Source organism: Anser brachyrhynchus, assembly GCF_964034855.1.
Source record: "Anser brachyrhynchus genome assembly, chromosome: 12".
NCBI classification, from domain to species: domain Eukaryota; kingdom Metazoa; phylum Chordata; class Aves; order Anseriformes; family Anatidae; genus Anser; species Anser brachyrhynchus.
The window spans coordinates 12,742,374-12,763,995 of NC_137707.1; the positions used below are offsets into that span (position 1 = coordinate 12,742,374).

Below are 21,622 nucleotides of genomic sequence, written 5' to 3' on the forward strand. Positions count from 1 at the left end.
GCCAAAACAATAGGTAATGGCATCAATTTACTTCCTATGCTCATCAGGCTTTACCTTCAGCCAGACGGGTTTCTTATCCTCACTGCACCTGCTCAACTCTTCAGATTTGGTAATTCCTCCTCCTCATCCCTGGAGCTTGTTCCCCTGATGAATTCTCATCGCTTAAAATTATTAAGCAATGTCACATCACCTTAACACGTCTCCCTTGATCATCTCTTAGGCCTGCCTGAAGCGCCTCCTTGGTGATGCCGTTTTAACACTTCTTTGTTCCACTTTTTAATTGTGCAAAGCCTTGCAAAACGCCGGGTATAATGGCAGCAACACTTCCCAACTGGGCTAGAAGCATTTCGCTCCTTAAAGCTAAGCTCAAGCTCGTCCTCCCATCATGCCCCTTCGGTAACCCAGCCACCTGCTGGTTTTTCTTTCCAAACTGACAAACCCCAGATCACAACAGGAATTCTGTCCCTGGCTTTGTCGAGGCGCGTGCCTGCCCTCTGACTCTACCATTATAAAAACTTCAGCACGGAGTTTCAGACCTCATCTTGTGTAACACATTTATCCTCCTCCTTCTGTTATTGCTCATTTCTCCCAGACTTGTTTCATCACAAATTTGTCATCTCCATACTCTTACTTTTTATGCCAAGGTCATGGATGAGCCGTAATACGCGTCTCATGACTCCTGCCTCCAACTCAGCTTTCACTGCAGTACACACAACCTTCCTTTCACCAGTTTGCTGCCCATCTTGCAATGCTTGCATAAACCTCCAACCCTTTGACACAGTAATTAATTTTCCAGATGACTCCATAATAAATCCTTTAAGGAAGAGATTAAACAACCAAACTTTTCTCTCTAGACAGAGGCTGTTTTATGGAAAAGGCTAGTCTTACGCTACCTGCCATGGAACAAACCACATGAAAAAATGTTATCCGATTTTTAAAGGGTCAGTTAATTCCTTCAGCGCTCAGTGACTGCTGCTGTTGCATGCTCATCTTGTTCTCTGTGCTTTGTTACTAGCCCTGCCTTAATAGATTCAATAAAAATCCCTGTTCTAAGCTTTATGTGCTAACTTCTTCCATATTCCAGGAAGGAGATCAGTCAGACCTTTTTCTTCAACTTACTCATATCTGGATCCATTTCAGTCATGGCAGCTTTACCTCTGTTCTCTCAGTGCAACCAACTGTCCTATTGTTCTACCCACGTACTATATTACTACAAAATAAAAACCAAAATAAGACTTGGTTTAGTTTGGAGGATGGTGTTAATATTCGCTTTATATTCTAACTTTAAACACAAAGCAGATCTGCCTCCCTTTCTTTTCTCTATTAAATTAATTTGAATAAAAACCCTACAACCTAACACAGTTTGCCTGTACGTCCCTCCGAATCAAGCGGAGCTGAGCTTTGCAGTCCTACATCCTCATGCCTTCTGATGTCCAGGACAGGTATCTCCACCAGTCCCTTTCTTATACAGCATGGTTGAATCCAGCCAACCTAACAACACACAGTTTCCAGAAGTTGCTGCTGGCTTCAGAAATTCTCAGGCCGTACATAATTCACTCACTTTTCCATCAAGCTCAAGACTTGCACAGCACCTCAGCCAACGAGCTTCTCTCTCTTACAGAAGTGCCTAAGCCAAGTGTTTTGCTCATCAGATTTTTAAGCAAAAAAAAAAAAAAAATCGCAGTTTTCCAGAAGAGACTACGGATTTGCAGACTGCACCACATCAACCCTTCTGCCATCAGAATGTTTCCTAACAGGTATGTTAACGCCATCTGTGGAGGAGTGGCAGACAAAAAGAAGATCAGTTCTCAAACTATTACGAATAGTTTATACACGTGAAAAGCAAGAGACACCATCATTGGCAGCATGAACATAAAGCTGGATCCCATCTGCACCTACCTGACACAGAGAGTTTCTGTTAAAACCCGGATGCAAAGTAACCTATTTGGGGGCCCTTTGCCCATTAAGAAATGTGACAACCCCACTGCTAAGCTGACCTGTATGCCTACTGACAAACAAGTGGAAGAAATCTCAGCAGTAAAATCACCAAAACCAAAATGCTGAAGTTCTCTCCGAACTTCCTGACAAACCTGCAAAGCTACCACCTAACATGCAGCAAGAGCTAGATTAACACCCAAGCAGGAATGTAAGTCCTTCCATTGACTAAACGTTTCAGAGGCTTAGAGCTTTAGAAGTGGCGCATCCTCATGTTGCTCCTGCTCCGAAAAGCACCTTCAAAGAGAAGATAATGTGAAGAGGCTTATTTCGGTTGTTTTAACATTTCACTTTGAGGCTCAAGTACTTGCTCATCTCGTGTCCACTGCCAGAGCCAAACCAGGCTGGGCAGAGGAGTGCCAGGGCCTGACTCTGTACTGCCTTTTAGAAAGAGAAGGCTGCCTTTTAGGAAAGAGCTGGTCACCAATGACAAAGGTGTCACACAGGTCCTAGGGCCATGGGACAGCTGGGCTGCAAACAGTCCGTTTATCCCAGGTCATCATCTGAAGGCCCGTAACAAAACCTGGTTCCTAAGCAGGGACCAGCCCTTTGGCATTGCCCTGCACACCCTCACCTCCCCAGCCCCTAGGGTCACACGCTGCTGGGTTTGTTATGCCCACCAGGAGCCCACGAACACATCCAATATTTCATGAAGCCACTCACATTTTTGTGACTGACAAAAAGATCCAGCTCTCGCAGTATTTCCTGCAGCAGCCGTTCAGGCAGCAGTTATTTTTTTGCCCTTTAGTGTGCTTAGGTAAAGCTCACATGGACACGCTAAATGAAAACTAAGGAGGAAACACTGCTTTTGTTTACACTCTAAAAGGCAGACAGAACTTTTAAAGAACAAGTAGTAAGAAACGGCCCTGTGAGTTCAAACAGCACGGAGTTTTGGGGAGAACAGGTCCACAAGAAGCGAGAAATAACTTTCAGTAATAAAAATTCAAAGAAGCAGACTTCTAAGGGAAATATGAAGGGCCGAGCTCTAAAGGCAGCACAAGGTACCTAGAGTTTCCCTCGCTCTCCCTGTACTGCCAGCTCTGAAATACGAAATCGTGAGTCAGGGCCAGGGAGGCTCGCAAGCGAGGAGGTAAGGCTCGAGGCGCCCGGCTGCGCTGCCCACACTCTGCCTCCTCAGCAAAGCTCCCGGTGCCCCGTGCTGAGGAGCAGCGCCAGGCTCAGCCCGCCCTGCGCGGCCCCTCACCACAGGCAGCCCCACCGCCCCACCAGCCCCATGCTGGGCAGCCTGGGGGTCCCAGCGGCCCCCTGAGCCCTCACAGCCCACCCTGAGCCCTCACAGCCCCCCTGAGCCCTCACAGCCCACCCTGAGCCCTCACAGCCCACCCTGAGCCCTCACAGCCCACCCTGAGCCCTCACCTCTCCTGCCCCACGGCCCCTCAGGCCCCGCCGCCCTCACAGCCTCGCCTCAGCCCTCCCGCCCCAGGGCCTCCCGCTCCCGCCCCACCACCATGCCCATCAAGGCAGCGCCGCGCTCCTATTGGCTGCCGCGGCCTCAGCTGTCCTCCCATTGGCTGTTGGGCAGCCCGAGGCCCACCCACCACCACCACCACCCGAGCCCCACATGGCCTCGCCCTGAGGGAGGCTGTGGCGTGTGGCAGCCGAGGGCTCCACGGCCAGCCCCGGCCCCACTCCCACTGCTGGCCCCAGCCCTGCCACCAGCTCCTCCATCCCCGAGGAACGAGGACGAAGGGGGCACGGCACCATTCTCCCTGCCCAACGACCCTGTGAGGGAGGCAGGCAGAGGAAAGCCGTGAACCGTCCTGCAGTAATTACTGGTTGATACAAACCAAAAATCTCCTGTTTCTTTACAGGGAACACCACGCTATGCATCATCGCGTTAGAAACAGCAGCTGTACATACACCTAGGGAATAATCCCTGTTCTAACAAAAGCAGCTCCCCAAAATCCGCATACACAAAGCTTGTGTGCCCGTGTGGGATGACCCAGTCCCAGCTCCCGTGGTTTGTTACCTGGAGCCATCGAATGCTACGGGTGTCCCCCCTCAGCACTTCACCTCTTTCAGAGAAATAAGCATCTGACTATTTCAGCTTGTACTTACTTATTTTTCCTCCTCCCAAAAGTCCCCTGCCATGAGGAGGTCTGTTGAAAACCTGGCCACATACACCTTCCACAGTCAAAGATAAAAAAAAACTAGAACAAAGCCTAGTCTTAGGTGGTGTTCCCCCCGCCCTTTTCTTTTCTTTTTTAATCTTGCAAACTTTGAGCCAAGTTCGTGATGGAGGCATTTGACTCATCGTTTCTAACATTTAAGCCTCCCAACAGTAAAGCACATTAATCTTGGACTCGCTCTGGCAGCAAGTGTAACGTGACTCCTCGGGGCTACTGAGCCTTGCGACCGTTCCAGCAACCATCAAAGGGGAGCCAAACTTCTGGGAAAAACACCGACTGGCAGCACTTCGCCCCGCGCGTCCTCCTGACAGCTTCATCCCCACAGCCCGGGAACGGCTGGGGTCAGAAGCCGTACCAGCCGTATCCAGCAAACAGCTCGCAGAGGCTGCGCTAATCCTCCCCGCTCAACCCCGAAGCCTCCCATTTAGCATTCCTGGTTACGGAAAGCGAGGGCACCGCTCCACATCTGATCTCGGCAAGGTTAACTTTCAATAGCAATTTCTCAACTGTTTCCTAATTGTCTGCCTTGCCCTCCCACCTAGGCTGCCGTACGCATGCAAGCACCTTTTGCCGGGCGTTTTACACACTCGAGCAGAAAGAAGGCTCAGCAACAAAGCCCTAGCAGGCCTTAGGGAGCGGGCTATACTCACACAGGCATCCTGCTGAATGCACTGCAGGATGTGCTTGGCTGGAATCAGGAAGTCTATGAGGTAGCGCAGTCCATCCCCACGGTACGTCTTCTCCACCACATCAAAAACTTGGCACAGAACAGTGGCTGCGGTAGCCTCGAACGGAGGGTAGAGCGCCGATAACGTACTCTGAATGCAACCGTCCAGCGACTCCGAGTCCTGCCAAGAGAGGAAGCGTTAGTGGTGCCACGGCGTGGTACGCCCCGGCGAGCCCTACACCAGGAGCGCAGCCACCTCCCAGCGCAGGAGCAGAGAGGATCAAAGGAGCAAACTGCCGTCCTTTCTGGTTTCTTTTGGCACCGGCGATTCCAGGTGAAGGGAATTAAAAAAAAAAAAAAAAACTCTCCCAAAAGGCGAGTGAAGCGCTCGCAGAGCGCTGCGCACAGAGGCGAGATTTCCCTGCTTTTGCTTACGCAGCAAGTCCTTCTGGCTGAGCTGGGTGGGGCTGCTATTAAACCATTACCGCAGCACGTGAGTGCGTGCGAGCGAGCGCGAGTGTCATGGGGCGCATGGATCGGCAGCCCCGCGCTTCAGGCACCCGGGGCTGGAAATGCCGCCGGCGCTCAGGTGCGTTAAAGCCCAGCGTTACGACCCTCTGCAGGCCAAGGAGAGATGCAGGGGCAACGGTTGTGCTGACACTCCTCAGCGAGCTGTGATCTGAAGTCTGATGCCAGAGTTGTTTGGTACCAGCCAAAGCCACTCACCTGCGTAATTCCTCGTTTTTTAGCTCACTCCAGGAGCTTTCTGCAGTGAGAGATGCCTCGCAAGAGGATCTGCGGGTTTGCCTTTAGGGCCTGAGTGGGCACATCGATGCCCGCTTCCTGCTCAGGGATCAGAGGCGACGGCTTCACAACTCCCACCGTTGTTCTGGAGAGCCTGCCCGGCAGAGCCTGCCCGCAGTGTCAGAACCGATTCCAGTGCCAGAGGCCAAATTCTGCTCTACTGCATGGGTGCAAGTCCAGAGAGCTTGCCAGAAAATAAAACAATCCGCACACATCTGCAGAGAGGATCAAGATCCCTCCCTGCCTCTCTGTTTTAGAGGAGACCCCTCTGGCTAACCTAAAGCCAGTGGGAGTGAGTTTTGTTACAAAACCAAATGAAAGTTTACTCAGGTGTCTGGCCAGATTCTCATCTGATATAAATCCACCTCCTTTCACTAGAGACAACGAAAGCATTCGAGCCTCTGGCCCAGAAGCCTACAGCCTCCTGTAGAACAGGAACAGCTGCATGGACATGCCTGAAAACATACCTCAGTCCCACAGCAAGATTTGGAGAGAAAGTTAAACAAAGCAGTGCCACAACAGCTCATGCTGCCACCGGGGAACAGTAGGATGGATGGATCAGGAGGAAGGAAATCATTTCACTTCTTCCACTCGAAGGGATCCATCCCTCCAGACACTGGCTTGAGAAACTGCAACAGCCTCAGAGCAAGGAAGCTGAAGGGAGCTGCAGCCACAGCAGAGATGATGCTCCTCACACAAGCCTTCCCATTTTTCCTAGCTGCCCAGCTCAACGATCCTTAAATTCCCCATTTAGAGGGTTGCGCATTTTAAGCACAATATGAATTCACTGCTTGGTTGTGAAGCCTTCCTACAGGACAGCATGCAGGGCTGCATGGGATGAGATGAGGGACATCCCTCATGGGAGATGGATGGGAGAGATGAGGACATCCAGGGAATGCCTCCACAATCCCTCCCTGAGCCAAACTTGGAGAACGTGGGTGACAGCAAACCACGAACCGCCCGTGGCACTGCTTCATTATTTTTTCTGCTCTTTCTCCTGATGTCAGCAACAAGCAAGGCTAAATGGCAGCAAGTAAGCACCTAAAGTGTTCGCAACCAGCTGCCTCCTGCAATACCCCTCAAGGTCAGTGTAACCAGATAAACAGAGGGTAAGAAACTATTTTTCATATTCTTAACCCAAGGACTCAAAAAGCAGGAGCTCTGTGCACACACTGACAAGTGTTGAATGCTAGGGTTGAGTGTTTAGCCCTAATACTAAACAGCAGAAGGTTGTTTTAAACAAGCTTCTTTCCTCCCAGAAAAGAGCAATTTAAAACCCCAACTTTCATTCTCTTAATTGAAATGAAAAGCCTGGAAGTCCCCGAGCACTTCCTTCACTGCAGGAGTAAGGCTTCAGAGAAAATCTTCCCTTAGACATCGCGGAGCTCAAGAGGAGTCTGCCAGAGCTGATGGTCAGCCTGCTCTCTGCAGAGCTCTGGTCATGACCATCCCCACACAAGGTGCGAGGGGAAAACAGCATTTGAGAAGCATGGAAGAAGAGAAAGCAGTCTGGCAGGAGCTGTGGGATGCACTGTGCAGACAGCCTAAATAGAAGCGTTCCCTTTACACATTATCCTGGACCTGCTAAAAAAGGGCACGGAGGGACCCGTAGGGTAGGGAAACAGGTACCCAGCCCAGCCTCCTCCCACCTGGACATCCACCTCATGTTGCTGAATACTGAGGAGCAGCGTTCTGTGCCTGATGTCATTACTCTCCTGCGCTCTTGTGAAATGACAGAGGCTAAGCACAGCCAGCCGAAGGCGAGCACAGCTCCAGTAACCTCTGTTGCACCAGGCAAAGACCTGTCCCGGCAAGTGTCTGTGCCCCTGCAGATAAAGCTCGTCTTCACCCAGCTCCAAAGAGCCCAGCCAAGGCCTCGTGCAGCATCGCAGCAGCGTTACTGCTGGTAGAAGTTGAAAAAAATTTCCACCTGACCCTCTACTGTACACAAATTCAAAACCTCAACCAAAACCAGCTGGGGGGGGGGGAGTGTTCTGTGCCGCCTTCTGCCCCATACCTCTTGCAGAATTCTTTCAGATAATAATCCCCCCACACACAACGAATTTCGTTTACTATTGCAAATAAAACAAAGAAGTAAAAATATTTGCACATGAGTCAGTGCATTGCTCTCAGGTTCTCACACCATTCCTGCTGCCTGAGCGAAGCCTTCACAAGACAATTATTAACATTGGCACCAAATCAAAAATCCTTTATAAGGTTAAAATAAACCAAGCCGTATATTACCCTTCCTTTAGTAAAATACAGAATAACCATAGCCTGCAGCCATTGTAAAGTTCAGGGCTCGCAGAGGCTCTACATCTCTCTAGCTGCACCGCACCGTGATGTCGCGATACCTGTGCAGGCTCTGAAGGGACAGAGAGGCAATGCAGAGGCAACGCAGAGGCAATGCCACCTACTGCTGCTCACGGCCACCATCATCCCAGGGCCGGGTCCTGCCCGGGTGCAGGATGTGGCACTGCAGAGCCTCAGGGGCTCAGAGGCCGCCTTGAGACACAGAGGGTGAAAGAGGGCAGAGCTCGGAGCCTGCAGCAGCAGCAGATCGGCCTCCGATCGGGGACTTGTTAAAGCAATCTGCAGTCCCACGGACGGGGCTGCTTATTTGTACTGATTAACTTCTGGGGTTGCAGAGGGAGCTGTGGGAACGACCTCGGCAGGAGGCCGCGTGGTCCTGCTGCTTCACGCTGGGGCGCACCTACAGCCCGCGGGCAGTGCCCGCTGCCACACACCCGAAGGAGCTGGGGTTTGGAGGCGCGGGGAACTCGTATGGACCAGCAAGAGAAGGGGACAGCATCCAGCACTCCAGATGCCAATAAATCTGGTCTGCAGCCCGTCTGATCTACAGGCTACACCCCTTGTGTCACGCAGGGGATGCAACCCCTCCGGCAGGCACAAGGAGAAACTTCTGCGACCCAGGATAAGGGGCCAGTGTCCTGAGAGGATGGGAGCTAGCTAAACCCAGCAAGGATCCACGGAGAGGGCACTGCTGCCACAGCTCACTGCCACTTCTGCCCACGTCTGCCAGTGCGGTGGCCCTGGAGAGCTGGCAAAGCCCAGGAGGGGCCCTCCTGGAGAACGCAGCCCCCTCCAGGCGCTGCAGACCTCCAGCAGCATTGCCACATCCTCCTCATGGGGAACGGGACACTTGCTCCTTTTCAGCCACCCGGCACAAACGCAAACAGGAGCGCTTTCCAACCGAGCCAGAGAGCATCTGCCCAAGGAAAAAATGGGTCTTGGGACTCAAACGCTTCTTTGTAAATAGCACAGGAGGCCCGTGAACTCCCGCACGCTGCCACCACATGCTCGCCACACCTCCCAAAAGAGAAACAGGCTTTTAAAATAACTCCTCCATAAATCAAAGCGCTAAATAAAGCCCAGGTTAAGGTCACGTCCGGCCACAGCAGCTTTCACCGTGCCGCAGCTGGGAGACGGCTGTCGGTGCAGGGCCGGCGGGCGGCGAGGGAGAGGAGAAGCCAGCGTGGTCCCACCTGGGAGGGCAGGGGGAGCCCAGGAGGGCTTCACGAGTGGCAAAGGGGTAGAAACAAGTGCGGTGGGACAGGTCATCCCTCCCCTCCATGGTATTACAGGAGCCACGGGTGCTGCGAAATGGACAGAGGGATGAAGACGGTCGTGGCTAAGCTCTGCTCAGCCCTAAGTGCCCTGTTCCCCAGCTGGAGCTGCAGCGAGGAGCAGGAGGCAGGGCAGAGGGGAGGCAAGGAGTGCCTGGCAGCAGCCCCGGCACAGGACGAAGAAGCAGGCAGCAGGAAAAGGAGCTGGGGATCAGTCACAGCCCTGCTCAGGGGACCCACCTACCTCCTCTAGTGCGAGCAGCCGCTGCAGCATGGGCGAGGAGCCTGCCAGGACGCATCTGGAGTAACAAGGAGCTCCCCAGCCCTTTCTAGGTGCGCTCATCTGAATTTCTGCCTGCCTCTGTGGGCAGGCAGAGAGTTACATAGCTGCTCTGACCATTGGGAACCCCTGCCGTGCTGCATTTCCTTCTGACTCAAGTTACTCCTCTTTGGGACCTGCTGCCCACCAGTTAAGGCTGGATGCTGGAGACCCTCCTACGGGTTTGGAGAAGGAATCAGCCTGCCCAGGGAGCGGAGAGAAGATCCCCAAGGCTACACACCAGGCACATGCCTGGGACCGCAGCCCAGTGCGGGGAAGGGCTGCAACACTGCGGGACCCACCCTCCCTTAGATTCACTTGACCACCTTGGTTGGAAGGAAGCATCACGCTCAAGAACAGCTGTCTACAAAAAGCTGAGTCTTGGTCAAGGACAACAGGAAGAAGAGGCACAAATCTTCCTCGCTGACAGCCCAGATGTTGTCTGAAGGCTCCTAAAAGCTATCAGCAGGGTGAGGCCAGGCTGTTTGACGAGCCCAAGGCTTAGGGCAGACAATGCTCCCTCCTAGCAGGCAGGACCAGCCCATGCAATGTGCTGAGGGTTCATCTCACAGCAGGAATTTAGCTGAAGGACATGCCGCTCTGTCCTGAGAAACACCTCCTAACGCCCTACCAGAGCAGCCCAAGCAGGGAACTACACATCCCACCATGCTGCGGATAAACCCGGCACTGCCTGGCCTGGCAGGGCAAGGAGCAACCCGGGGAGGAAAACCCAGGTCCTAGGAAACCCAACGGCTTCTGCAAAGGTGCAGCCCTCCCAGACCCCAGAACTGGAAAGGAGAAGCGACAGAGAAAACTGGGAAGAGGAGCAGCTCCAAGTGTTTGCAGGGCAGTGCCTGCCTGTGGCCCCCAGCCAGTTTTTGGGGACTGGGGGAAAGGAGCGCGGGGCAGGCGCTGAGTGGGGCCGGGTGCGCCCGTCCCTCCGCCAGCACGGGGCTGCCGTGCTGCGCCGCTTGGCTGGGGCTGCTCGGCTCTCAGCTGACGTGAGAAACCTCATTTCCAGTAAAAACAGACCTCTGGGCTTTCCGTGAACCCTTTCCACTTTCCGACACCAAGCCTGAAGCTAGACTGCTTTTCCTTTGAAAAGAAGAAAAAAAAAAAAGAGAGAGAGAGAAAGAGAGAGAGACATTTCTCTGTTCAAAAAGGTCTCTGGCTAAAAGCAAGGCTTGTTTTTCTGACAAAATTTGAGATTTCCCACTCTGTTCCTGCAGGGAGAAGAACCCTCCCATCCCCATTTCCTGAGCCACTCTAATCGCAGCGGCAATGAGTTCAAGGGAGAAAAATCTTCCCAGAACAAGTGCCAGCTCCCCCCTCGGCTGCTCGCTGCGAGGCTGGGAGGAGGGCGCCTGGCCCCGGCACCCCGCCTGCCTCGGGACGTTTTTGCTAAAGTAACGCGCTATTTAGTCAGCGTTGCAGCTCCAGAGGTAGGCATTCACACTGCCTTCCTGCGAGATAACCACGGGTGGCTCTACCTGCTCTTTGGGCTATTTTTTCAGTTTTTTCCGGGGAGAAAAAGCGCAGCACCCGCTCGCGCTCGGGAGGAACGCTTGCGGCCTCGCCCGGGCCGGCCTCGCTCGCGGGCTGCGCCTCCACCAGCCCCGGCAGCCTCGCAGGGAGTGGTGCGAGGAATCATTTCCAGATGCCTCCCCCCCGTTCCCCGGCCCTTCTCCGGGCTGACGCGGCCGCGGCAGCCAAAAGCAGCTCCTACTGGGCAGCGCGCGGGATTATCATTCCAGGCGCTGCAGGAAAACAAGCGCTTGGAAGCGATTAACTCATGATCTCTCGTTTAATTAAACAAAGGGAAAAATGATGTATTTGCTTTTCAGCTCCGAGGTCCTGCTTCTGCGCATGCTGGAGGTCTGGGCGTGCTCAGCGCACGAGAGGCAGAGCCAAAGCCGGGCCATCAGCCCTCCAGCCCAGGGCTGGTTTGTTTGCACCCAGGGGGACATCCCAGGTTGCTCTGAAAGCAGAGCACGACCTGCTGCAAGCCTCCGGCTTTGGATGTTACATGTGTCCCCAGGGGGAGTCAGACCCACGGAGACCCTTGCTGGCACGGCAAGGTCTCTGATCTCCCAGCCATCTCCAGCCCTGCTGTCCCTGGGGAGCCAGCGCGACCAAACACTGCTCCCCGAAACAAAGAGCATCGCATGTGGTCAGACAGCACCCGACACCTCTTCCACCAGGGCTCTGCATTCACGTTCCTCCTCTCTACCCTTTCTTTTAGCTTTTTTAGGTTCTCTGGAGCAGGGCCTGCGGCTTTCTCATCTGTCCTTGCAACACCCAACACGTCAGAAGAGCTGCTGACAACTGCTGAACAGATTAGAGGGGCCAAACCGGGGATGAAAGACAGACCCACAACCCGAGAAAGTCCTCTTACAGCAGAGAGGAGCAGCACCGGGAAATGGAGATTAGCCTTTCCTTGCAGGGGTGTTTCGCACCCTTAACTGAAGCTCGCAGCGAACAGAGCAACAGGCAGGTCTTATCCAGAGCCCCTGCTCCCACAGGCCTGCTGCTTTCCATTAGCAATAGATCGGGGGGCGATACAGGTGTCTGAAGAGCATCTGAAAAAAACAGACCAAAGGCCCGTCCTCACACAGACGTGCTCCAGCTGAAACAAGAGCCCGCAAGTGGGTGAGAAGGGCTGCGCAGACGCCAGCATCCTACAGCTGGGAACCAGCTTATTTTGGTTTAGTTTAACCAAGAGATTAAATCCTTAATCTGAAATAACTGTCTAAGCACAGATTTTTATTTTTTCTCTAATATCATTGGCATAGCTAACCATGCAATTAATTAACAAAGCTGTAATCAGCGCAATACAAAGCCTTGGGCGCTTCCAAAACACCCTTCCCGGCAACAGGCTCATGCTGGAAGAGTGTAAGGGCTTGGTGGCCACGGTTTCACCGCCCAGCGATGGCTGCGTTTGTGTTTGTCCTCGAGGTCCCCAGGACAGCGCTGGCTCCCCCGGCTCATGCAGCAAGCAGTACCATGCGCCTTGCTCCCCATTCCTACCACGGACTCGGACACCAGGGCAGGATAAGGCTTGCTAAATCCTGTCAGATATCGCAGACCGAGCCAAGAATTTCCACTTCTACATAAGGACAAAGACGCATTACGACAGACTTACAACAGACTCCCTTTCTTACTGGGCTCTTCTCGCAAACGCTCTAAAAATCATTCTCTGCGCCACCCCACAGAAGAAATTGCTTCAGCTCGTTCATCTGATCCGTTACAATATTTGCTCCGCTCTCAGCTTCAGGAGTTGGCATCGGTTTGGCAAACCAACCTGAGCAGCAGTGTCCTTACCGTGTCTGACTCCTACCCAATATCAGGGCTGCAGGCAGAATGAAAGATTTGATTATACAGCCACAAAGCCCACCAAGCATTCTCTCGGCCAAACGGGTCAGCTTGCTTCAACACCTTTTAGGCAGGGGCACGAGACCGTAACCAGCACCTCGTGTTCAGACGCCCATCTGGGAGCATCTCACAACAGATGGACAGCCTCCTGTGCTCCAAGAGATAATGATAATCCTTCAGGAGGACAGCTGATGAGTGCCAGAAACGATCTTCACAGGGTCTCCATTTAGGTTATTGCTTCTCTGCCAGCCTTGCAAAAGCTCTGAGCGTGAGGCCGCAGCCAGATCCCATTATTCGGATCCCACCCCTCCCCTGCAAGGTGCACGAGCTGCTGGGACAGGCTCCCAAGGGCAGATTTTCCACCTCTTGCAACCTCCGTAACTGAGGGTGGATGCCCCCAAGAAAAGGACACGTTGCAGTTAAACAAGAGCTCCCAGACTCAACGTGGGAGCTAGATAACGCCCTACAGCCCCAGCATCCCCTAACAGAAGGGATGCAGTTCCTTTTGGCTTTAAGCAGCCTGTGTGACCATGTGCGCATGAAACGTGAGTCCTGCTGCGTTGAGGGGGGAAGGAAAGTGCTCTGAAGCCAGAGCAGCGATTCCAGGAGGGACTGGCTCTTTGTAGGAGAAAATAGTAAGCGTGCGAGGGCTTTTCCTTGGAGGAGTGAATCCCTGCACGCCCTTGACGTGAGGAAGCAGCTGGCAGACCAGACGCCGGCTCAGGTGCCCTCAGCTCTGAGGAAGGACCAGGCAGAAGGACAGGCAGGCAGCCCAGGTGGCCGTGGCAGCTCTGCCCTGGGCACTGCAAGGAGCAGCAGTCCATGCCCTGCACGGATAAATTTGCTCCAAGACTCTCAAAGCTGGCTGGGGAACGGACACAGGCACTCAGTCGTGCGCTGAAGCCCTCCTGCCTCCGAGCAGCCAAGCCCGGGGCTTAAAGCTGGGTGAAAACATTTCCCCTATATTCAGACAAAGCCCTAAATGAGCGCCTCCCGGAGAGCTAAGTACATCAGTCATAAATTCAGCGCACTGCTTTTACTAAACTCCTGAGTTAGAAAGGAGTAAACACAGGCCTTTTAAGCTACTCCCTTTATAGCTCCTTTTTTTTTTTTTCCAAATAGAAAACAGTCTCACGTGTCCCATTATTTCCATACATATCAAAGGAGGGTGGAGATTGAACTAGAGATTTCTAAAAGACATCTTTGTGCACAGAAGGGATGTATGCCAAAACGTGGGTGGTTATAAGCCCAAACACAAAGGAGAATACATCCACAGGCATTTTTCCCCTTGATCCATTAACGGGTCTGCATACCAGCCTCCTGAGCGTATGAGAAGGACCTTGTTCAAAAGGTAAATGTATTCAGAAAGATGACAACAGACAGCAAATAATCCACATCCTTTAACCACGTCTGAGGCTCGGCAGCGCTCGGGTTTTATTGGGAGATTCGACAGGCAGCCTCGGGGAAGGAAGGGATCCTCCTGGAGGAGCCTGCGAAGGAAGCCTCCGAACTCAGGCTCCTGCAAGCGCAGCCACACCTAGCGCGGGCTGCGAAGCTCAAGGTGGACACCTAGCTCAGAGCACCAGAACTCCGTCGGCTTTTCCTCCCCGCGCCAGGCAAGCCAGCTACAGCACCTCGCCCTGCTGGGGCCGACCACAAGGTCCCACGGAGGTTTTCTCTACAGCACGTCCACGAGGAGCACGTGCAGCAGTCCTCGGCTGCCCCTCTTTTCTCCTCGGCTGAGCCATTTGATTCCATCAGGTCAGTAGCTGGCTGCCCCAGCAGCATCCTGGGCATCCCAACCCACGCTAAATTTGAGCAGTGGGAAGATTTTTAGATTCACCCTGTGATGCTTTGATCTTAATGTTTCAGCTTGGTGTCCAGTGATGAAAAAAAAAAAATAAGTGGGATATGCACGAAACCTGCCAGGAGCACTCACCACAAGAACAGCCCAATGTTTTGTTCTTTTTTTTAGGTGAACTAAACTAGCCAACAGGGATGGGGCACTGCACGTGGCAGAGAGATCTGGGCATGGCCAAACCTTCAGAGCCAACAAGGACACCTCCATTCACTCCCCTGAGCTGCAGGCCAGGTATCACACATGGTGTGGAAGCACAGCCCAGAGCATCCCACCAGCACAAGCAGGGAGCTCACCCTCGCAGGCTGTCCTTGCTTTTTATTGCTTTTAAAACTTCAATCAGCAACGTATCCGATCCTGGTTCGGCCACTCGCTTTTCCAAACTTGGCTCCATGGAGCTCTGTGCTCTAGCATCTAGGAGCTGGCTGGCAACCTTTTCCGAAGCAACCAGCAGCAAGATGCTCACAAGGCCCTTCCCTGCATCATGCTCACACTTCATGCCCAGGAGCGGGGTGCGCTGAGCACAGCGTGCCCTCGGCGCTGACGGCACCCTCGGGTGGGTGCTTCACAAGCACGGCTGGGGTGTATTTCCAAGGTTGTCTCCATAGATGATGAGCAGGATGGCTTTATTCCTCCAAACCTGAAGATCCAGACTTCAGGGAACTCTACAGAAAGGGCCCACCACAGGTCCCCCTCTGCCCATCACCCCCATCATCCCATTTCACACACTGGTGGATCCTCTCTGCTGCCCGGCAGGAGAGGACTCCCAATAGGCACCCGCTTCGCTTCAAGGACTTCTTCCTCTTCAACACCCTACCTGTTGCTGAAGCAGCCACTGTTCCATTGCCATTTCTTTTCAATCCGAGGAGGAGGCCATTTTCAGCAACGGTCTTTTCTTTATGCAATCACAGAGAAGATTTACAGCGCAAGATAGCAGCGACAAAGGCAGCGCTATTCACACGCACGTGGCTCCTGAGAGCGCATCTCCCGTGGGGCTATCTGGAAAGCCAGCACCTCCAGCACACACAGCCTGCGGCTACCAAGCACTCCTGCCTTCGTGGCGTACTACAGACCACATGGGACAGCTTAGGCAGAAGCCAAGAGTGCTTCCCCACTGTGTTGCCCCACCGTGAGCCAGATAAACCTCCAGCATCAAACATGGCCATGGCCGGAGGCAGGTTGTTGCAGGATGCTGATTTCCAGGAAGTGCTGACACTCAGTGCATGTTCCTCCCTGGAAACCTGCAGCATCTCACCATAAATGCTTGCTGTCTTGCATCCCCACCAGTTATAACTGCATGTGACTGCAGCTGGCCTGTCCCCTGCATTCAGCCCTTGTTTCCATTGGTACAAGGAACAGCATGTTCACCTTCCCAGGGATTTTGGAAAGAAGGTGGGCATCAGGCACAAACCATCACCTCAGAGAAGATGCTTTCAAACCACTTCCATGTGCTCAGGATTACGTCTCCGGGCTTTGTGCTCCAAAATCTTGCTCATTGCTTTGGCACAGAAATAAAGAAGATCCCCAATGCTTAAAGTTCTTCGTGATTCCCAGGCTCATTTCCTTCCCACCCCAGGAAAAGACTTCACTGGATGATAAAAGAAAGGCTCTCTTCTGCTGAAACCCATCCTGCCTGCATAGCGGTGCCACCTGAACCTGTCTGCAGGACAACACCAGCATTTGCACAAGCTGTGAAACACCCACGCCTTGCCCTACATACCTGCACGGAGAGTGCCACCATGGAGTAGACCAGAAAAGTTCACCGGGCACAGCTGTGGGAGCCTCACGTGCTGGGTCCACAGCGCCCCTGCTGCCATCAAAGAGCAGCAGCAATCGTCCTATGAAGGGTGGAAGAGCAGCTTCCAGAGAGGAAGGCGTCCCTCAGCCTGGGGACATCACCACGGTGCAGCAGGGCTCTCACTTGCTTTGCCTCCAGCCAACCCACCCGAGAGCACAGATTTGCACTTTCTTGGGTGGAAACTATTCCTCAGGAGAAGCCAGGCTGGGACAGGGTGGTCCAAGCGTGTTCCCTGACCATCTCCTGTGCCCTGACCATCTCCCATGGAGGGGAAATCCCGACTGGGGGTCACAGGCAGATCCCCAGCCATGAAAGCCACGATTTGAGCAGGGTAGAGCCCAGCCAGGCTCCAGCCTTCCCTGCGCCATGGGGTCTCACAGCTGCACAAGTCAGTTCTGGTGGAAGTGGGCAGCTTTGGCCTAAGGTATCTTGCACATTTGGTGCTTTGGGCAGCCCCCAGCTGCAGCAGCCCTACATACCATGCACACAGAGCAGAACATCCCCAGCACTGAAGCATGACAGCGAGGAATCACCTGCCTCAGAGAGGTGGGCAGCCCGCAGCTGCACCGTGCCAGCCCTCCAGCAGGGGCCAAGCCTCTGAGAGCCCCACAGGCTGCCCACCGCCGGGGAAACCTCACGCAGGCCAACAGACGGAGCCACGTTCGCTTCTATCCAAATCTTTTGCCTGCAGGGCTTGGTTGGTTCACCAGAAAATGCCAGCCAAACTGAACAGCTCGGAGCTGCAGCCGCATCTCAGCCGCTCACAGACCTCGCCTCTGGCCTGCTGGGGCCTTGAGAACGGCTGCCTGCCACGGACCTGGTGTCTGCGGCGAGGCCAGCACCCACAGCCGGGTCTGTTCTCTCCCCATGGGCAGCCTGACCTCTCGTCCCTGCTCCTTGCAGCTGCCAGGCCTGAAGGCAGCACCTGAGGGGCACAGGGACCCCACAGAGCCCTCCCTGATCCCCTCGCAGCCGCGACACCTGGTGCCTGCAGGCCCACCTCAGCACCCGGCCTGGCCACGGCACCGCTCCGCACAAAGGCGGCTTCTGCCTCACGCTGGAACAAGTGGCAGGACTGGGGCTGAAGATCTCAAGTATCAGAGGCTCCTCCAGCTTGCAGAATTGGCGGTGAGAGGAAGAGCTCTCCTGACTGGGGTGAGAAGTCAAAGCGAGACGCGTGCAGCAGGACAGGAGAGGACAGCAGGCCAGGGCTCCGACGCAGGCGCATGAGGGCGCAGAGGAGAGGCAGGGTGGCAAAGGGAAGAGACAGGCCCACGAGCTGAGCTCAGGCTGCAGGAGCCAGGAGTTGGGCACCTCATCTCAAAGAAAGCCGAGCTTCTCCGAGCCCAGAAGCCGGACATTTAAGAGAGCGGAAATCGCTGCCAAGCAGCGATGCGAGCTGCTCGCCCCCATCACGGACTTTGTTCCTGTGCATCGCTTTCAGGGAGGCAGAGCGTGGGGCGACCACCCCACACACAGCAGGACACATGCAGGAGATTTAGGGCTGTCGGGCCCCACGTCTCAGCCTGCCCCAGGAACAAAGCATCAGGAACCAGCCTGGTCCGTAGCAGGATCTCACCTGGGCACCTCTGTGTGCACGGCACAGCCAGGCTCAGGACTCCCCTGCAACCCCCCCCCCCCCGGGGAGATGGGGTGCTCTGCTGCCCGGCCGGGCTCTCAGGGCTTTCTCCAACCCCCCAGCACCAACCTTGGGCAGAAGAAAAGAAGCTCTGTCCTTCCCCAGGCCCTGCGTGGGGGCAGTGCCCATGCAGGACACCCATTTCCAGCCCCCGGGCAGGGCTGGCAGGGGCCGGGGCAGGAGGAGAGCCCAGCACCCAGCCTGTGCCTCCTGCTCTGTGACATCCCAGAGCCTCGCTGCAGGGCTGCAGCCCCGAGAAGCACCCAACAGGAGCCCTGCGGCCCTGCAGCCACCCTCAGAGGCCGGCACCCAAGGGTGCGGCGTGCCATCCGAGTAACGGGAAGCGCGAGAGCAGCTGTTTCCCACCTCCCGGCATTAGCGCTGGCTGCCCCGTCCAGCTCCATCCCACACCGCCCCGCTCGGGAGCCCTCCGCGGCGGTTTCCTTACCATCTTCCTGGCCTCCTTTATCCCCCCTCACTTCCAAAAGCGGCGTTTTTTCTCTTTTTCCTCCATGTGTGCGACGGGGCGTCTCCTCTCCCCTCCGACGTGAACTACCGAAGCACTTTGAGTCCCGGACTGTAATCCAAGCCCTCGCCGCCCCCAGCACAGCTCCAACTAATCTAACTCATGACACTACCGAGCAGGGGACCTCGAAGGTTTCTCTGACAGCCAACCCCAGCGCTCGGCGGTGGAGGGACATAACGCAGGGTGCCGCGCTCCCCAGCCCCGCCGGGACCTCAGGGACACGGGCAGAGCCAGCGGACGCTCGCGGGCTGCTCCTTACGGCATCGCCGCTCCCCGCGTCCTTCACCGCGCCCGGACCTGCTCAGCGAGGATGCTCCGTGGCAGGGAGATGCTTTCGCCCCGGCAGGTCTGAGAAGCTGCTGGAGGAGAACAAGCCCACCGCAGACATCCCAAGCAGATCTCCAGCGTCGTGGGGAGGTTTCCAGCAAAAATGACCCCCCCCTCCTCTTGGCTTTGCTTTTCTCCAAGTTCAGGGAAGTTTTTTCCGCTCTGCGAGATCTCAGGGCAAAAATGCTGAGAAATAGCAAAGAGCACCGAGAAATACTGTTTTTGTAACTTCTGGAAGGAAAACAAGAGAGGCAGTGACCGCTTCAGGCAGCGGCAACAAACTGCATTGGTATCAGGCGAGATGCGGAGACCTCGCCCCCTCCCAAAGGAGGAAGTAATTTAACATGGCAAGTTTCTCCACCCCTCCATTAATTGTTTAAGATGGCCAGGGGCCAAAATACTGCCCGGGAGCGGGGAAGGTCACCGTGCAGGCAGGCAACAGCCTCCAGAAGTGACAACGGGAAAGGGCAGAACCACCGAGGTGGAGAGGGAGGGAGGGAGAGGCAGGTGCCGCTGGGCACCCCGGGGTCTGCTGGCGTGCAGCGGGAGGTGACACCCGGGAGAAGCCCTGGGGAGGTGGCCAGGGGCTGGCTGCACGACTTGGGACCGCGTTGCCTCGGCAGGGACCGGCCTCCAGCCAGGAGGCCGCGGTGCCGGCACCCTCCTCGTGATGGTCACACAAAGCAGCCCATGCCAAGAGGAAGGGTGGCTCGGGCAGGACGTGAGGACACAGCAGGAGGGAAGATGTCCCCTGCAGGGGCAGGATCCATAGGCTGGGCAGGAGCAACTGCTGCTGGGCACCTCTGCTGCAGAGGAGCCGGCGTGCGCTGCTCCAGCCAGGGACAGCTGCAGATACTCCTCTCTCAGGGAAGACAGCAAACAGTTGGCCCTAAAACCCCTTGGACATGATGGCCTCGTGGCATATTTTCAGACAAACAACGGGTTCGAGCAGTCCTGAGCTGACAGGTCAATGCCACCAGCCCTTTGATGTGCTGCTGCACTTGTACGGGCAGCAAGGATGGATGATCGTCCCTGCAGGAGCGCAGCTTGCTTTCCTTCAGCAAAAAGAGACGTCCTCCTAGACGGGATGTGACACTGACAGCGGATCAGGGCACAGCAGCTGCATCACTGTTTGCACTTATCTTTTATACACTCCTTGCTTGCAGATCCTTCCCCACGGCCTTTGACAGCCTTCTCCCTGCAGCAGTTCCCCAGCACGGCCATGACGACCTCCAGCCCACGTCAGGTGAGATCAGAGCAGAGGGTATTGCAGCTACCTAGCTGTTGTCATCCCCAACATCCAAAAAGGAATTCGTGATCTTGTCTGCGTGTGCAGAAGAGAGTCTTTCTTTCCCTGTCAAATTTACAACACAAGGGCGAGGAACCTGGCACACTTCCCTAGCAAAGCCTCCGAGCACAGATTTGTCTGCACAAGGCTACATTTGCAAAGCAGCTTTGCCCTTCATTTATTCCCCAAAACGTATCTCACAGCCCAAAGATGTGGCTACACCTTTGCAACATCCTCCTGCAGGTGCCGGCAGTCTCCCCAAGGGCTGTCCCTGTTCTGAGAAGGGCAGCACAGAGAGCGATGTCCCCCTGCTGCGCACGTGGCACGCGGCTGGCTGACAAACCTGAGCTGTCTCTGCTGGAGTCGCAGCCCCTGCCGCAAAGTCAAAGGAGGCAGAAGAGCTCCATCACACCTCTCACGACCAGATGTTTTATGGAGATGCCCTTGCTGGTCCTTCAGCTGCAGCATGACGTGCAGGATTCCCTTCAGGAGGCCAGGAGTGACCCGACCTTCAGAAACAGAGACACGTGCTTCCCTTGGAGCGCGACCAGGGCAGACCCAGGTGGGGCATGGAGCAGAGAGCCTGCTCACACACCACTGCTGAACTGGCTGGGTGTCCTGCTCCCAGACCTCTGGCAGCAGCGCCAGGAGAGCAGCTTTCAGCTCTCCTCACCCCTTTGGGAGCTTGCACAGGGCTAAGAGCACAAGGTTGTCTTCTCCTCTAGCTCCGAGTTAGCTGCAGGGTGAGACGTTATAAAGCCACCTAATTCCAGCTCTCTGAGAGCCAGAAAAAGAAGGATGGTACCTTTGGGGGGCTGGTGTGGGAGTTTTCAGCATCCCCATAAACATAGATGAGGAGGGCACCATGTAAGCACACAGACAGCCCCGGTCTGGTTTCCATCACGTTTTTCACCTCCGTGACCAGGGACAGAGCCAGGTGCAGCCACTTGCTCCCCAGGTGCTACTCATGCTGGGCAATCGTTAGCACACGGTTTTTGAAGTGCACCAGATGTCTCAGTCATAGACGTGACAACCAAAAGCCCTCCACGAGCTCCCAAGCCAACACCGCACAGGGCAACACAGGAAATACGATGGCTGTAGGTATTCCTGTACACGAACGGAGAGGGAAGGGGCTGTCTAATACGAGTAAATCTCAGACCCAGCCTTGCACCTCCTCCCTCTCCTACACCATGCTCAGAGCTCAGGAGCATCTTCCCCCAGCCGGGGCTCCCAGACCGAAGAGCTGAGCTCACCTCGCCCCATCGCAGCCGGAGGCGGTGACGTGATTTCCT

At 55.0% G+C, this 21,622-nt stretch overlaps 1 protein-coding gene across 12 annotated transcripts in view; it reads right to left on the reverse strand.

Moving 5' to 3' along the window:
• The window catches only part of PLEKHG4 (pleckstrin homology and RhoGEF domain containing G4), a 94,256-nt gene that overhangs the window by 68,518 nt on the left and 4,116 nt on the right, over window positions 1-21,622 (reverse strand). For 5 of the 12 annotated variants that reach the window (XR_013938443.1, XM_080552606.1, XM_080552610.1 and 2 more), the window contains exons 1-2: window positions 9,448-18,619; window positions 4,796-4,993 (exon numbers count right to left, since the gene is read on the reverse strand). Coding sequence is in view for 10 of the 12 variants with exons in the window: in XM_080552606.1 (XP_080408732.1) it covers window positions 4,796-4,993; window positions 9,448-9,546 (297 nt within the window). In the remaining 2 variants the exon portion in view is untranslated. The other 7 variants (XM_080552611.1, XM_080552609.1, XM_080552608.1 and 4 more) reach the window with 6 other exon arrangements.